Raw genomic sequence first — 14,872 nt, 5'->3', positions numbered from 1 at the left:
AAAGCACCGAGCTTGGTACACACTAGAGGCCCCAGCAATGTTTGTGGAAGGAAAGAAAATGCGTGGAACTCCAGGCCAGAGGAGTGGAGAGGTCACGTTCACTGTGGGGCAGCGGCACCCCAGGCTGGGCTCTAAGAAAGGTGACTTCATTCCATCTCTCTCTGTTCTGACACCTCAGGAAGATAGTTCTTTCTCAAATTCTACTTTTGGAGGCCTGGAGAGTTATTTCTGGGAGATGGACACTCAGGCTCAACACTCCAAAAGATGTCAGAATAGAGCAGGCCACACATTAGGATATCAAAGACCTGCTTTGCTCACCTCGCTTCTCTGCCTCCCTCCTCAGAAACCCCCATCCCTAGATGACCTAGGGCCGAGCTCCACACCTCTGCCTTGGAAGGGAGAAGACAATCAAAGGCAGGGATGATGTGGAATGAGAATGAACCAAAGGTTCTTCACAAAGAAGAGAGATAAAGTAAGCTTAGTGAGCAAAGGCCTGGGCTCTGAGGAGACTGGGCTTGAATCCCGGTTCCACCATTTGGCAGCTATTGGCTCTGGGCAAGTTCCTGAACTTCTCTGTGCCTTGATGTTTCATCTGTAAAATCATGAGATTAATAATGATGTTTAAAGAGTTTGGGAGATGATGTATGGAAATCATTTAAATGACCCTCTAGATTTGCACTCCCAGGGGACATTTGAAAATGTCTGAAGAAATTTTTGATTGTCATAATTTTGGGGGATTGGGGTACTTCAGGCATCTAGTGGGTAGAGGCCAAGATGTTGCTAAATATCCTACAATGCACAGGACAGCCACCCACAAGAATTACCTGACCTCAAATGTCAGTAGTGACCATACGTGAAGAACCCCAATGTCTGATGCATACTAAGTGTTTGCTGTGTGTTAGTCTTCAGAATACTTATATCCAGGAGTGACATCAGCAGCATGGCAGCATGACTGGACCTCCAGGTCTCTCCCCTTTAAGTTACAACAAGTCAAACATTTATAATTCAACAAAGGATTCCATGCTCAACACACAGAGGTGTCTGAGATATATCGCATTGAGACAACTAAAGGTGGCATATCTGAGTGAACAGTGGGGACAGGATGAGAAGGGAAAGAACAGAGACAGAAGCTGTATACAGGTCCGGTGCTCCCCAAGACTTCAGCAGACACAATAGCAGGTAAGGGTTGGGGTGCAACTAACACTGGGCAAAGCAGAGGGGCAGAGACAGCAATTGGGTCTGTGTGGCTGGCACACTAAGGCTGGGCCCAGGGCCAGGGGCACAGAAGTGGTGCAAAAAGTTGCAATGCTCCACAGCCCACCAGTATGAAACAACTGATTCTTCAGACTCAGGAAGCACCCACCCTGTGGCCTAAAGAGCAGTAAAATCCTTACTCAGCAGATCGCAAAAGGGCTGAAATAAACTTTCCAGCCAAAGTAGTCTATACTTATTAGATCAAACCCACAAGGAAGAATAGACCAATATCTCTGATAAATATAGATCTAAAAAACTTTTTTAAAGTACTGGAAATCAAATACAACAACACATTAAAAAGATAATACATCATGACCAAGTGGGGTTCACTCCATGGACGTAAAGATGTTCAATATAAGCAAATTGATCCCTGTGATGCACATATTAATAAAATAAAAACCAAAAATCACGTGATCATATAAATTAATGCAAAAAGCCTTTGATAAGATAAGACATTCATTTATGATTAAAACACTTAATATAATGGGTATCGAAGGAAGGCATCTCAACATAATGAAGGCCATATAAGACAAACCCCTAGTTAATATCACACCCAATGGTGAAAAACTGAAAGCTTTACCTCTAAAATCAGGAACAAACAATTATGTCCACTCTCATCAATGTTATTCAACATAGTACTGGAAGTTCTAGCCAGAGCAATCAGGCAAGAGAAAGAAATAAAAGGCATTCAAATTGGAAAGAAGTAAAATTGTTGCTTTTTGCCAATGGCAAGAATCCACCAAAAAAAGTGATTAGAACAAACAAATACAATAAAGTTGCAGAATATAAAATTGATGTACAAAAATCTACTGCATTCCTATAGACTAACAATAAAATTTCAGAAAAAATAAATGGAAAAAAAACACACACCACCAATTCCATTTGCAATTACAACAAAAAGTAAAATACCTAGGAATGAACTGAACAAGAATGTGAAAGACCTATACAATGAAAACTACAAACATTGTTTAAAAAAATGAGAAAGGCAAAAAGACAATCATGGATGGATCAGAAGACTCAACATCATTAAACTAGCCATATTACTTAAAGAAATATACATATTTAATGCAATCCCCATCAAGATCCCAATGGCACTTTTCAGAGAAGTATAACAAAAAATTCATCAAATTTGTATGGAACTACAAAAAAACCCAGATAGCCAAAGCAATCCTGAGAAAAGAATAAGGCCAGAAGCAGCATACTCTCTTACTTCAAATTATACTACAGAGCTACAATAATCAAAACAGTATGGTATTGGCAGAAAAACAGACATGCATACAAATGGAACAGAATTGACAGCCCAGAAATAAACTCACACCTATATGGGCAACTAATTTTCTACAAAGGATCAAAGACATATAATGGAGAAGAGAAGGCCTCTTTAGTAAATAATGTTGGGAAAATTGGAAAGCCACATGCCTAAGGATGAAACTAGACTGTTATTGGACACCATACACAAAAATTAACTCAAAATGGATCACAGACCTAAACATAAGACTGGTAACAATAAAATAAATAAAAAGAAACATAGGTACTAAACTTATGAACTTTGGTCTCAGAGAAGCTTCTGTGACTTTGATCCCAAAAGCAAGGGAAGTAAAAGTAAAATAAATGAATGGGACTGCATCAAACCAAAAAGCTTCTGCTCAGAAAAAGAAACCACCAACAAAACAAAAAGGCAAAAATGAGAGAAGATATTTGCAAACAATACCTCTGATAAGGAGCTAATATCCAAAACATGTAAACTCTTCCTACAACTCAACAACAAAGAACAAACAATCCAATTAAAAAACGGGCAGAGGACCTGAACAGACACTTTTCCCAAGAAGACATACAAATGGCCATTTACACACATATGAAAAGATGCTCAACTTCACTAGCTATAAAGAAAATGCAAATTAAAACTACAATAAGATATCACTTTACCCCTGTTAGAATGGCTATTATCAACAAGAGAAGAAATAACAAGTGTTGGACAGGATGTAGAGAAAAAGGAACTCTCATTCACTGCAGGTAGGAATGTAAACTGGTACAGCCACTATGGAGAATAGTACGGAGTTTCCTCCAAAAATTAAGCATAGAACTACCATATGATTCAGAAACCTTTCTTCTGGATATCTACTTGAAAATTTTTGAAAACATTTATTTAAAAATATATATGCACCCGTATGTTCATTGCAGCATTATTCACGAAGCCAAGACATGGAAATAATGTCCTTCGATGGGTGATTATATAAAAAAGATGTGGTAGTTATATGCAATGGAATACTACTCAGCCATAAGAAAGGATGAAATATACAGATTTGATGACAGCATGGATGAACCTTGAAAGTATCCTGCTAAATGAAATAAATCAAATGGAAAAAAATAAGAAGCTTATGATTTCACTCATATGTGGGATAGAAAACAGAAAGCAACAAATGAACAAACAAAACAAACAAAGTCATAGATACAGACAACAGGAGAGGTTGAGGGGAGGTTGAAGAGGGTAAAGGGGTCAAATATACCAGGTGTACCAGTTAATAATGTGGATTTTGTAATCAAAGAAAACACAATAATTTCAAGAGAAACATCAAAAGTGCTTTATTCAAAGAAATGTCCATCACTAGCTACACATTTCCCCCATCTTTTAGGTAATTTGTGGATACTGTCCCAATAGAACTTTTCTTGTTTTGAGGCAAACCATTCAGAGACCCAATTTTCCACTTCTTCGTGCATTTTGAAGTGCTGCTGAGAAAATGTGTGTGCCAAAAGAAAAGAAAAGAAAAGAAAAGAAAAGAAAAGAAAAGAAAAGAAAAGAAAAGAAAAGAAAAGAAAAGAAAAGTGTGGGTGCCAACAATCGGAACAAATGGTAATTGGAAGGAGCAAGATCTGGTGAATACAGCGGGTGGGTTAGTATTTCCCAGGCAAGATCTTTTAAGGTGTCTTTAACTGGTTTTGAAGTGTGTGATGGTGCGTTATCATGAAGCAAAATTACTCTGCTGTGTCTTCTGGCACATTCTGGTCGTTTCACTACCAAAGCGTGGTCCAAATTGATTATTTGTCAGTAGCGATCAGTATTAACGCTTTCACCTGGTTTTAGAAGCTCGTAATACACCACGCCTTCCTGATCCCACCAAATGCAGAGCATTGTCTTCTTTCCGAAGCGATTTGGCCTTGCAGTCGATGTTGATGGTGGACCTGGATCAACCCATGATTTTGTGCATTTGGGATTCTCAAAATAAATCCACTGTTCATCGCCAGTCACAATTTGATGCAAAAAAGACTTTCTTTTGTGCCGTTGAAGCAACATTTTATTGATGACTTTTCGGTTTTCCATTTGTCTTTCGTTCAGTTGATGTGGCACCCATTTTCCTTCCTTTAAAATCTTTCCCATTGCTTGTAAACGATCGGAAATTGCTGAGCAACGTTTAATCTTTCTGCAAGTTGTTTTTGAGTTTGACACACTTCTTCATCCAATAATGCTTGTAATTGTTGGTCTTCAAACTTTTTCGGTTTACCTGGACGTTTTTTGTCTTTCACATCGAAATCATCACTTTTCAAGCGTTTAAAACAGCATTCATAAGTATCTTGAGATGGAGCATGTTCACCATAAGCTTTCCGAAGTATACAATAATTTTCAGCAGCACTTTTCTTCAAAATAAAGTAATGAATTAAAACTTCCTACAAATGCTCTTTTTTTGGGGGCATAAAATCAGACATTTTTAAGCGTAAAAATATCTACGATGTTAACACCTTCAGCAAATTTGACATAGGAAGTTTTGAAGCATGCTGTCAATACAACAAAATAGCATACATATCAAACTGCATATATATCAACATATGTGTAACTCCACCTATTGAAAAAAAATCCACATTATTAACCGGTACACCTGGTATAGTGATGGAAGAAGACTAAACACTGGTTGGTGAGCAAACAATGCAATATACATGTGTATTAAAGAATTACACACTTGAAATTTACATAAGTTTAGTTATTAACCCATGTCACCCCAATGAATTCAAATTAAAAAAAATAAACATATGCAGTGTGGGTTGGGGGCATGGTAGGCTTTGGGTTTATTCTTTGTGAAGGACCAGGGATGCATCCTTATGAAAGAATTCGGTGCATACTTTCAGGTTATTATATTTTGTTTTGCTCCTATTAAATATTGCATGTGAGATTAGAGACTCTTGATAGTGGCTGTTTTAGGTGGGGAGCTGGAAAAGGCTAAGATCAAAGGGAGGACCCAGCCCTAGAGGACTGTGGATAAAATCTCCACTGTGCCTTACTGGGACATCTCTGGTGGTCTTACCTGAGCAAGGTGAGTCGACAGCTGGAGTAGAGGAGGCTGATACTGGTGTTCCTAAACAAGGATCTGAGCTGTTGCGGGAGGAGAAAGAGGTGAGTAGAAGGACTGATAGGGAAGGGCAGGAGCAGGGCTGGGATGAGAAGAGCAGGGCTGGCATCAGTTGGAAGGCAGGAAGAGATGAATGGAGCATGGGAGAGGTGGGGGACTGATAGCGGTGGGCATGGTGGCCGTCAGTGGGCAGTGTAGGAATGAGGTGGGCAGGAGGAGACTTACCAGGTGCTGCAGGATCTTTTCTATTTTGTTGAACTTCACTGAGCTTGGATGTTGCATGTCCTTCATGTAGTGCAGGTTTGTTATGGTGAAGTTAAGGGTGAATGGCACCAGGGCAAGGACAGAGACTGCAGTGAAGTTGAGAGAGAAAATATCACACCCGGAATCACTGCCTGTGCTAAATTTAAGTCTGGTATTCACATCTGCTGCAGAAGCTCAGAATGTCTCTCCCCAGAATAGGAAAGCTTTATTTTGAACATTAATAATAGTAATCTATACCAATAAAAGCCTAGGTGGCCCTCACGCACCATCCCCATGTCATCACAAGATGGCCACCACAAGATGGCCGGCAGGGGAGGGCAGTTGTGGGTGATCAGGCCAGCAGGGGAGGGCAGTTGGGGGTGAACAGGCTGGCAGGGGAGGGCAGTTGGGGGCGACCAGGCCAGCAGGGGAGGGCAGTTGGAGGCGATCAGGCCGGCAGGGGAGCGGTTAGGCGTCAATCAGGCCAGTAGGGGAGTGGTTAGGGGGCAAACAGGCTGGCAGGCAGAAGCGGTTGGAGGCAATCAGGCAGACAGGCAGGCGAGTGTTTAGGACCCAGCAGTCTCAGATTGGAGAGGGTGCTGGCTGGGCCCAGTGCATGAATTTCATGCACTGGGCCTCTAGTAGTAGTAATAATAATAATAATAATAATAATAATAACAACAAAAACAGCATCAATAACAGCTGATGTTTGGTAAGGGCTTACTCTATGCTACATTATAACCTTTGTTAGCACTTTCCATCTGGTATTTCATATAATCCTCACACAAACCTTGGAGGCACATCCTGTTACTTACCCCCATCTAACAGAGATGAAAATGAGTGTCAGAAAGATTAAGGCACTTCCCCAAGGCCATACAGCTATTTTAGGGCAGAAGCTCAGGCTCTAGATTTTATCCTTCTCACACTGTCCCCTTGCCTTGATCTGCCCATGTATGCTGTCTTGACTTCTCATTGGGGCATGCAGCTTGGAAAGCAGTAGACATAGAGATAATGCTCTTACCTGTAGAACTGGAGAAGGAGATTGGAGCCAATGAGTTTCTCAAGGAGGGTGTAGAAGTCATAGACACTGAGGAGGAAGCATCAGAAATAAGAATAATGCAACTTCACCTTAGAGACAACTTGGCCTTGATGCCCAAACTGAGTTGAAGTTGGGAGGGGCGTGGCCGTAATGAAGACCCTAAGACTTCCTTCCCCCACAATGAGGCCTTAGCCATAGGGAGGAGGAACCAGCTACACCCACCAATCATTGTGGGGCCATAGGGCCTTCTAAGGTTTGGACACTTACCACTAGGGATGGATGTCAAGACTGGTCTGGTGTAACCTGCAGAGTAGGTAAGAGTGAGATGGGATGTTTCAAAGGTTATTAAGAAAGGGATGAAGGGGTTGGACTACTGGTGTAAGAGAACAGTAGATGCCATTAAGAGGTTGTGCCCCTACAGATGGTGACTTGTGCCTCCTATAACCCGTGACTTCCCACCACTCTCTGTGTGTGACATATACAGATATGGTGGAGAACAGAAACTTCACAAGGAGTGGAAGAGTGAGGAGAGAAAAATCTGGAAGCAGACATGGGTGTATCCTGTGGTCAGAGCTCAGAGCAGTGACGAAAGAATCCAACTGGTGCTGCAGAGGACATCTGTCACGACCAGAGGCTCACCATTGACATAGAGATGATCCCTGTCTAGGATGTAGGGACCAAGCCAGGTGACACTGTGGGTCTGATGGCTCAGCTCCCAGTAGAGCTGCTCCCTATCCAGCACGGGGCCTGCAGGGTCAGGATGGTAGGTACAAATGGCATCAACTCCAGTGGCTGTTTCACCCTTTTCAGGCCTGGGGAGAGAAGGACATAGATATGGAAACAGGACTGAGACATCCTGGTAGGGCATCTTTCCTCAGCCTTCTTGAAGTATGTGGATGCCTGCTTATCTGCTCTCCTGGTCCAGGCATGAGCACTCACAGGACAAGGGGCATCTTTGAGCCACAAAGTACCAGAGTGGGTGTTTGACTTTATTTTAATCTTCACCCAAGGACATTTTTTCCCATTGATTTTTAGAGAGAGTGGAAGGAAGGGGAAGAGACAGAGAGGGAAAACCACTGATGTGAGGGAGACACATTGACTGGTTGTATCTCACACATGCCTCAACTGGGGCCGGGGATCGAACACACAACAATGGTATATGCTTTTGACTTGAATTGAAGATGGGACCCTTCAGTCTGAGGGCCAATGCTCTTACCATTGAGCAACCCATCTAGTGCTAGAGTGGATGCTTTAGAATCAGACACCCATCAGTTCAACCTTAGTACTGTCACTTGTTGAATAATCCACATGGCTTCTCTGACTCAGTTCTCCCATCTTTGCAGCATGGAGTGTGCTGTAATCACTTTGGTGCAACATCATAGGATTCAGAAATGTTTGATATAAAATACCCAGCCCTCCTGCCAAGTACATTAGAAGTGCTAATACTTAATTGTTTAATTAAACAAATAGTTACAAAGCACCCATAGTTTCCTAAGGAAAATGGAGAGTAGCTCCGAATAAAAGACTCATCAGCTCTTGGAAAGCTGATCCAGGCCAAGTTTTAGATGTGAGTATCTGACCATGAGACTCTGCATAGCAGACTCCTACCAGTGCCCACCTGCCTCTTGCATTACCATCTCTCTAGGGCAATAGGGAAAGCTTGGCCTGAAGGGATAACCTGGGAGACCCTGCAGGTTGCACTGGCAGAGAGCATAATGGGGGCGGGGGAGTGGGAAAGTTGTGGGGACGGGAGAGTGTCCCTTATACCTCAGCAGGATGGAAGCTACCTGGAGCTAAGCTGCTTCTAGCTCTGGTCTCCTACTTGACAAGGTGCAGTGTCAGTTTCATTGCCTGTTGGTGCTGCTTTTGGCCTGCATCTTTTCTGGGAGTGCATTAAATGGACATTTTTAACCAGTAGGAAGCTATAGGTTTGGGCTGGGACAGTGGGGTGGCCCTGTTAACTGGGCAGAACTATTACAATAGATTAATTTCCCTTTGGGGCATGGGACATCTGAGCCAGGGTGGCTCCAGCACCTATCCATTGAGATTTCATTTCTTTGCACATGGATTGTTACTTGGAAGGCAAAAATAATAACCCTTCAACTGCCGAGAGCTTTCTTGCAAAACACAAATGTCCAGTGCCGCCCTGCTGTTTCCTGTCTACATCCTTCTAACTAACACTGTAGTTGTATCTGTCCCACTCACGTCTTGCAAGTCTAGCTGTCTGATTGGATGGTCTAGAGTAGCAGGGCACAGCACTAGCACTAGGGCTGGGAATAGCGTGAGGTAAGCAAGGCACCCAGATACAAGATATAAGGACATGCTGACTCTCAGGGTTGTGCAAGCATAGGGTTAGCACCGGAAGGTGAGCATCTCCTTAAATATTGTGCTCGAGGCACCTCACTTCCCATAGCTCAGTCTAGGCCCTGGCCAGCCCAACCAGCCCACACCTTACCACAATATGAAGGCAAGATAGAGATGAGGTCTCACCGTAGTGTGGTCAGTCTGCAGCCAGTGTAGAGTGAACCAATGCTGCTGTTGGTGAACAAGGGCTCAAGCTGAGAAGGAAGGAGTGGATGAATAAAAAATAAGAATAAAACTAATCATCATTTAAAACACAATGTTGTTTTTTAAAAAAAACAACAACACACAACAGCTCCCTAATCTTCTCATACCACATTTAATTCTCAAAAGGACCCTTTGGGATAAATGATTTACTGTCTCAGTTTCACAGATGAGGAAACAATACCACAAAGACTAATCACTACTCCAAAGTCACATCACTTACCTGTGGCAGTTCCAAGTTTTGAACTTGGAACTGCCTGCCTCCTTAGCCCTCTATATCCTCCAAAATTGTAGCAAGGAGGGGTGGAGTGGAAATTAGAAAGAAAAGTGGGTAGCAGGGGGCTCTCACCAGATACTGTAGAATTGACTCTGTGGAGTTGAACTTCGCAGAGCCTGGCTGCATGTCCTCCATGTAGTGCAGGTTGGTGATGGTAAAGTTGAGGGTGAAGGACATGAGGGCAGGGCCAGCAGCTGCAGTGGAGAGGGGAAGGGGAAGCCATGTTCTGAGTCAGTGTTGGATCAGATGTGGGGAAAAGGGTCACTGGAACACAACCCCTGCCTGCTCCGGGGACCCCATCAGCTTGGACATAAAAGGGAGGGGGTGCCCATGACTAGGGCTTTTTACGGGTATCATTTCTTGTTTATATGAGGCTGGAGATGGAGTGGGGGTAGGGAGTGGAGGCAGTGGTATATTCTATTTTACGTGGTTCCCAACTTTGGCCACCTGCAGAAAGTAAAGATGATGGTATCAGGGTGCTATATTAATGATCCAGAGATGGTGGCTGTATATTAGCCTCTAGGTTATTTATTTTTTTCACAGCAGGCTGAGATCCATTAGCTCAAAAGTTTACCAGGACTAAACTCAGATTTTTACATGTCCAACTGTTTTAAGCATAGCCCAAACAAGCACATGTTAGCCATTTCGAGACTGCCTGGTCTGCATATCCTGTAAAACTGTACCTACCATTGGATAGCCATAAAAAAGATAAGCAGTATGCCTGTAAATGTCCAAACCCGCTGCCCTTCAGAGCTGTCTAACCTAGAGACCCCCCACCCACCCACTGGGCTGCTGAATGACATCACCTAGACACATAGCCTCTCTGGTTCCCTCCTCCCATGAGTGTTCTCTTGACTTTTTCTAGTGATCCCCATGCCATAACCTCTCTCTCTTTTTAAATTTTTATTCTTTAATTACAATTTACACTCAATATTATTTTGTATTAGTTTCAGGCACTTTACAAAGTGTTCCCCCAATATTTCCAGTACCCACCTGGCACTATACATTGTTATTACATTATTGGTATATTCTCTATGCTGTACTTAATCCCTGTGACCATTTTGTAAATACCAATTTGTACTTCTTCTTTTTTTAATCCTCACTCAAGAAAGTGCCTATTTATTTGAGAGAGAGAGGAAGGAGAGAGAGAAACATCAATGTGAGAAACATAGATTGGTTGCCTCCTGTACTTCCTTCCCTGCCCTCCTGATCGGGAATCAAACTGCAACCTAGGTATGTGCCTTGACCAGGAATCGAACCCATTGATGTAGTGGATGATGCTCCAACCAACTGAGCCACCCCACCTGTGCTCCATTGGTACTTCTTTTTTTTTTTAAAAAAATTCTTTATTGATTATGGTATCACATAAATGTCCTCATCCCCCCATTCTCATCCCAAACCCCTCTCCACGTATGCCCACCCCCCTGTTGTCCGTGACCACTGGTTAGGCTTATATGCATGCATACAAGTCCTTTGGTTGATCTCTCCCCCTGTCCCCCACCCTCCCCTACCTTCCCTCTGAAGTTTGACTCCGTTGGTACTTCTTAATCTTCTCACCCCTGGCAACCATCAGTCTGTTCTTGTATCTATGACTCTGTTTCTATTTTGTTTGTTCCATTATTTTGTTCATTGAAGGTGGCTGCTCTGAGGGACCTCCCCCAATGCAAACCTAAGTGCTGCCCAATAAATCTTGTGTGTGTTACTGCCATCTGGTGGTCATATCTTTTTCTTTGCTCAACCAGAAAATCCCTCAAAAACCCTATGCTGGGTTGGATTGGCGTCAGTGGGAAATGAATACTTACAGACCACAAGTTTATCCAGGCTTGAGCTGTTTCTTCCTCCTACCAGTGTACCTTTGAGGACCCTCCCGAACAGGTTCACCCTTCAATGCCTCATTTGAAAAACTGTCTGAAGGGCAATTTGATAAATAACAAATATTCTTCCCAATTTACTCAATTTACTGATTTAATAAGAATTATTTTATGAATAATCCTTTCAAGTATATTATTATTCAAGAGTATATTTAAAGCAAATATACAAAGCAAAATTCTGTTCTGCTATCTTTAAAAGTCAATTTCAAGATTAAAAAACAGAATGAGGTTGGGGGTTCTTAGTGGGAATACTCTAAGTCAAAAACATTGAAAAGACAATATGAGTTGAGGAATCCTGGTGTGAAAAAAAAACACCCATGAAAAAGAGATTTTGGGGAAAATTAGAATATAGACTAATATTAGATGCTACCAAAGTATTCTTATTTTATGACATGTGGTAATGGTATCATGTATCATGTCTTATCACATAAGACAATGTTCTAATTTTGGGTGATTCTTGGGGAATTTTTAATGGTGAAACATCATGATATTTGGAACTTTCAAATAGTTCAGAAAATATCTATGTCTCATCTAAGTAGTCAGTTCTGCTATAATGTTTGTTATGAAAACATGTCCCCCCCCCCACCCAGGGTCATTGAATACATTAGAGAGCAATTTGAACATAAGGTAAATTTCATGTTTGCACATTTGCAATTTCATCCATAAGGCACACAAGATAAACACTAGTTGAATACAGAAAAATGCACCCAGCTTAACCTTGCTACAGAATGCAGGCGCATAGCCCAAAGATCTACCAGCTCATTCAGCACCCCTCCGTTTAGTTATGAGGGATACCATATCCTTCTTGGGGTCTGGTATTCTTGCTGATTTCAAGTAACCCTCCTCCCAACCACTTCACAAGAACTCACAAGCTTCAGTCCTTGTGATGACCACTTCCACCACCGAGCACAGGCCTCTTTCAAAGTAAAGGTCTCTCTTTTTTATAGTATTTATGTATTTCTTAACCACTAAACATATGTAAAACTTCTGTTTATGAGACTCCTATTTTTTATGTCACTGAGAAGGTTTTTGACTGCTGAGCCCCAATCCCATTTTTTGCATAAGCCCTGTGATTTCCACTATGAGATTTTCCATAGCATAGGTTAGCAGCACCTGGGTCAGGTTATAGTGGAACAATGTGCAAGAATCAAATGAGACAAAATGTCAACAACTGGGTCAAATGCATGGAAGCTCCTGGCACTATTGTTTCCACATTTTGGTTATTTTTGACAGTTCTCATTATAAAAAGTTGGCGGCTGGGACAAACACACACTAAATATTCATGAAATGGAAAAACAACCCCATGGTCCCCACACTTAAATAAATTGCACATTCCTCATCATGTAGCTAAAATGGAATGACTATATGAATTGACTATAGCCAGAGAGACTACAGTCAATGCATATAGTGAACAATGTGGGGTTTAGGGGCTGCTGACCCCTGTGCAGTCGAAAATTGTATATAACTTTGGTTCTCCCCCAAACTTAAGTGGAGAGATTTACTCCAGGGCTCCCTATAACTACCAAAATCCATGGATGCTTGAGTGTCCTAGATAAAATAGTGTAGATCAATGAATATAGTCTGCCTTCCACACTCACAACATCAGATAAAAAATAATACAGGTATTTCTTGACAAAAAAATCCATGTATAAGTGAACCTGTGTAGTTCAGACTCATGTTGTTCGAGGGTCAACTGTATATATTCACAAGGAACAGATTCATAAAGTTATTATAAGAATAAAGTCATATCTATTCAATATGTTCACAAGGAATATTCCTTAAAACAAGCCATTGGTTAAGTAGGTAAACTGGAGAATGGATCCTTTACCAATTTGGCAAGTTGGCCACTCGGCAAATCTATTCTCAGTGAGAGGTTCTGCTTTTCATTCTTCCAAGGTTTGTGAGATAATTTGGAATTCAGGATCTACCTATAGTTTTCATCAAAAGGTTACAGAGAATGGCTTAGGACTCTGAGGGCTAGGGTGGGACTGCTATTTAAGAAATTTGCAGGGGCCTGGGTAGTCAGCCTTGACTTTGCTGGAGTTATGCCACCTACTGCACCCCTCCTCTCTGTCCTATGATTAGAACCCAAAAGGAGTGACTGGAAGCATCTTGAGAGAAGAGAATGCCTACCTGTGGAACTGGAGAGAGGAATCGGTATCTCTGCAGAAACTGTGGTCACCATGTACACTGGAGAGAAAAAAAACGTAAGATTGGGGTGGGGAACCATCAAATTACCTTGGAGATACCAGAGAGGGAGGTGGTCATGGTAATGGTCCCTCTTCATTGGAGGCTGGGGTGGAGTAGGGGTGGGGCATGGAGGCAATGGACGCCTGGTCTCTTCCATTCTTAAGGACTGAGACTTGTAGGGTTGTAGAGATTTCTAAACCACAGAATACTCACTGCTAGGGGTGGTTGCCTGAGTCTGGTGCGTGTAACCTGCACAAGTAGAGAAAGATAAGATGAGTAGAGGGAAGGATGAAGGAAAAGGAAAAATGAAGGAGAATGTGCAACCTGCTGCGATGTAAAAAAATGGCAGCCCCTCACCATTGATGTAGAGACTTTCCTGGTCCAGGGTGTAGGGGCCCAGCCTAGTGACACCATAGGTCAGTTGGCTCAACTCCCAGTACAGCCGCTCCCTGTCCAGCCCAGGGCCCACAGTGTCAGGGTGATGTGTGCAGACGACATCCACTCCAGTGGCTGTCTTGTCCTTCTTGGGCCTGGCAAGAGTGGATGATGAGGATGACAATAAGTAAAGTGAGTTCCTAGGGAGGGGTCCTGACATTTTGGGGGCAGGAAGGAATGATCCATAGGAAATGAGGAGGCTGGTAGAGAGGTAAGACTCAGATTCTCTGAGCTCACCAACTTCTGGCCAGCCTAGGTCTTAGAGCAGAGTCAGTGGGTGAGAGAATCACCATTAAATTGCAAGGTAGAAACCAGCATCCTCAAGGCTTGAGGACAGAGAGGTCATAATTGAGACACATGTGCAGCTGAAATTTGAGATTAAAGCCTGTGAAAGAAACACATTTGGCTTCAGAAAATCCTGGGGATGGAATTGAAAACCTAAAGGAAATGCCCTCACTGATCAAAATGAAGGGAGGAGGGAATTCAGAAGGATGATCAGGCTAAGCGTTCAATCCTGCTGATGGCATCTGCAGAATCTGGAGACAGTTGATGAGGGACGTACAATCAAAAGAGCCATTGGTCCTAGAACAAGCGCCTCCTCAATCCCACTTCCGACAGGAAGGGCAAGAAGGAATCGAACCAAACTCTTTAGATCTAG

At 42.4% G+C, this 14,872-nt stretch overlaps 1 protein-coding gene across 1 annotated transcript in view; it reads right to left on the bottom strand.

The window, feature by feature from the left end:
• Window positions 1–14,872, bottom strand: part of MUC16 (mucin 16, cell surface associated) — a 111,732-nt gene that overhangs the window by 28,257 nt on the left and 68,603 nt on the right. Inside the window, exons 31-40 of the mRNA XM_079770497.1 lie at window positions 14,137–14,309; window positions 13,993–14,028; window positions 13,723–13,779; window positions 9,791–9,912; window positions 9,367–9,434; window positions 7,516–7,688; window positions 7,144–7,179; window positions 6,859–6,924; window positions 5,820–5,944; window positions 5,550–5,617 (exon numbers count right to left, since the gene is read on the bottom strand). Of these exons, the coding sequence (XP_079626623.1) occupies window positions 5,550–5,617; window positions 5,820–5,944; window positions 6,859–6,924; window positions 7,144–7,179; window positions 7,516–7,688; window positions 9,367–9,434; window positions 9,791–9,912; window positions 13,723–13,779; window positions 13,993–14,028; window positions 14,137–14,309 (924 nt within the window). The remainder of the gene's footprint in view (window positions 1–5,549; window positions 5,618–5,819; window positions 5,945–6,858; window positions 6,925–7,143; window positions 7,180–7,515; window positions 7,689–9,366; window positions 9,435–9,790; window positions 9,913–13,722; window positions 13,780–13,992; window positions 14,029–14,136; window positions 14,310–14,872) is intronic.

Source organism: Cnephaeus nilssonii (assembly GCF_951640355.1).
Source record: "Cnephaeus nilssonii genome assembly, chromosome: 5".
In the NCBI taxonomy this organism is placed as follows: domain Eukaryota; kingdom Metazoa; phylum Chordata; class Mammalia; order Chiroptera; family Vespertilionidae; genus Cnephaeus; species Cnephaeus nilssonii.
The sequence above is the reverse complement of the archived record's forward strand: the minus strand, read 5'-3'. Positions and strand labels throughout refer to the sequence as shown.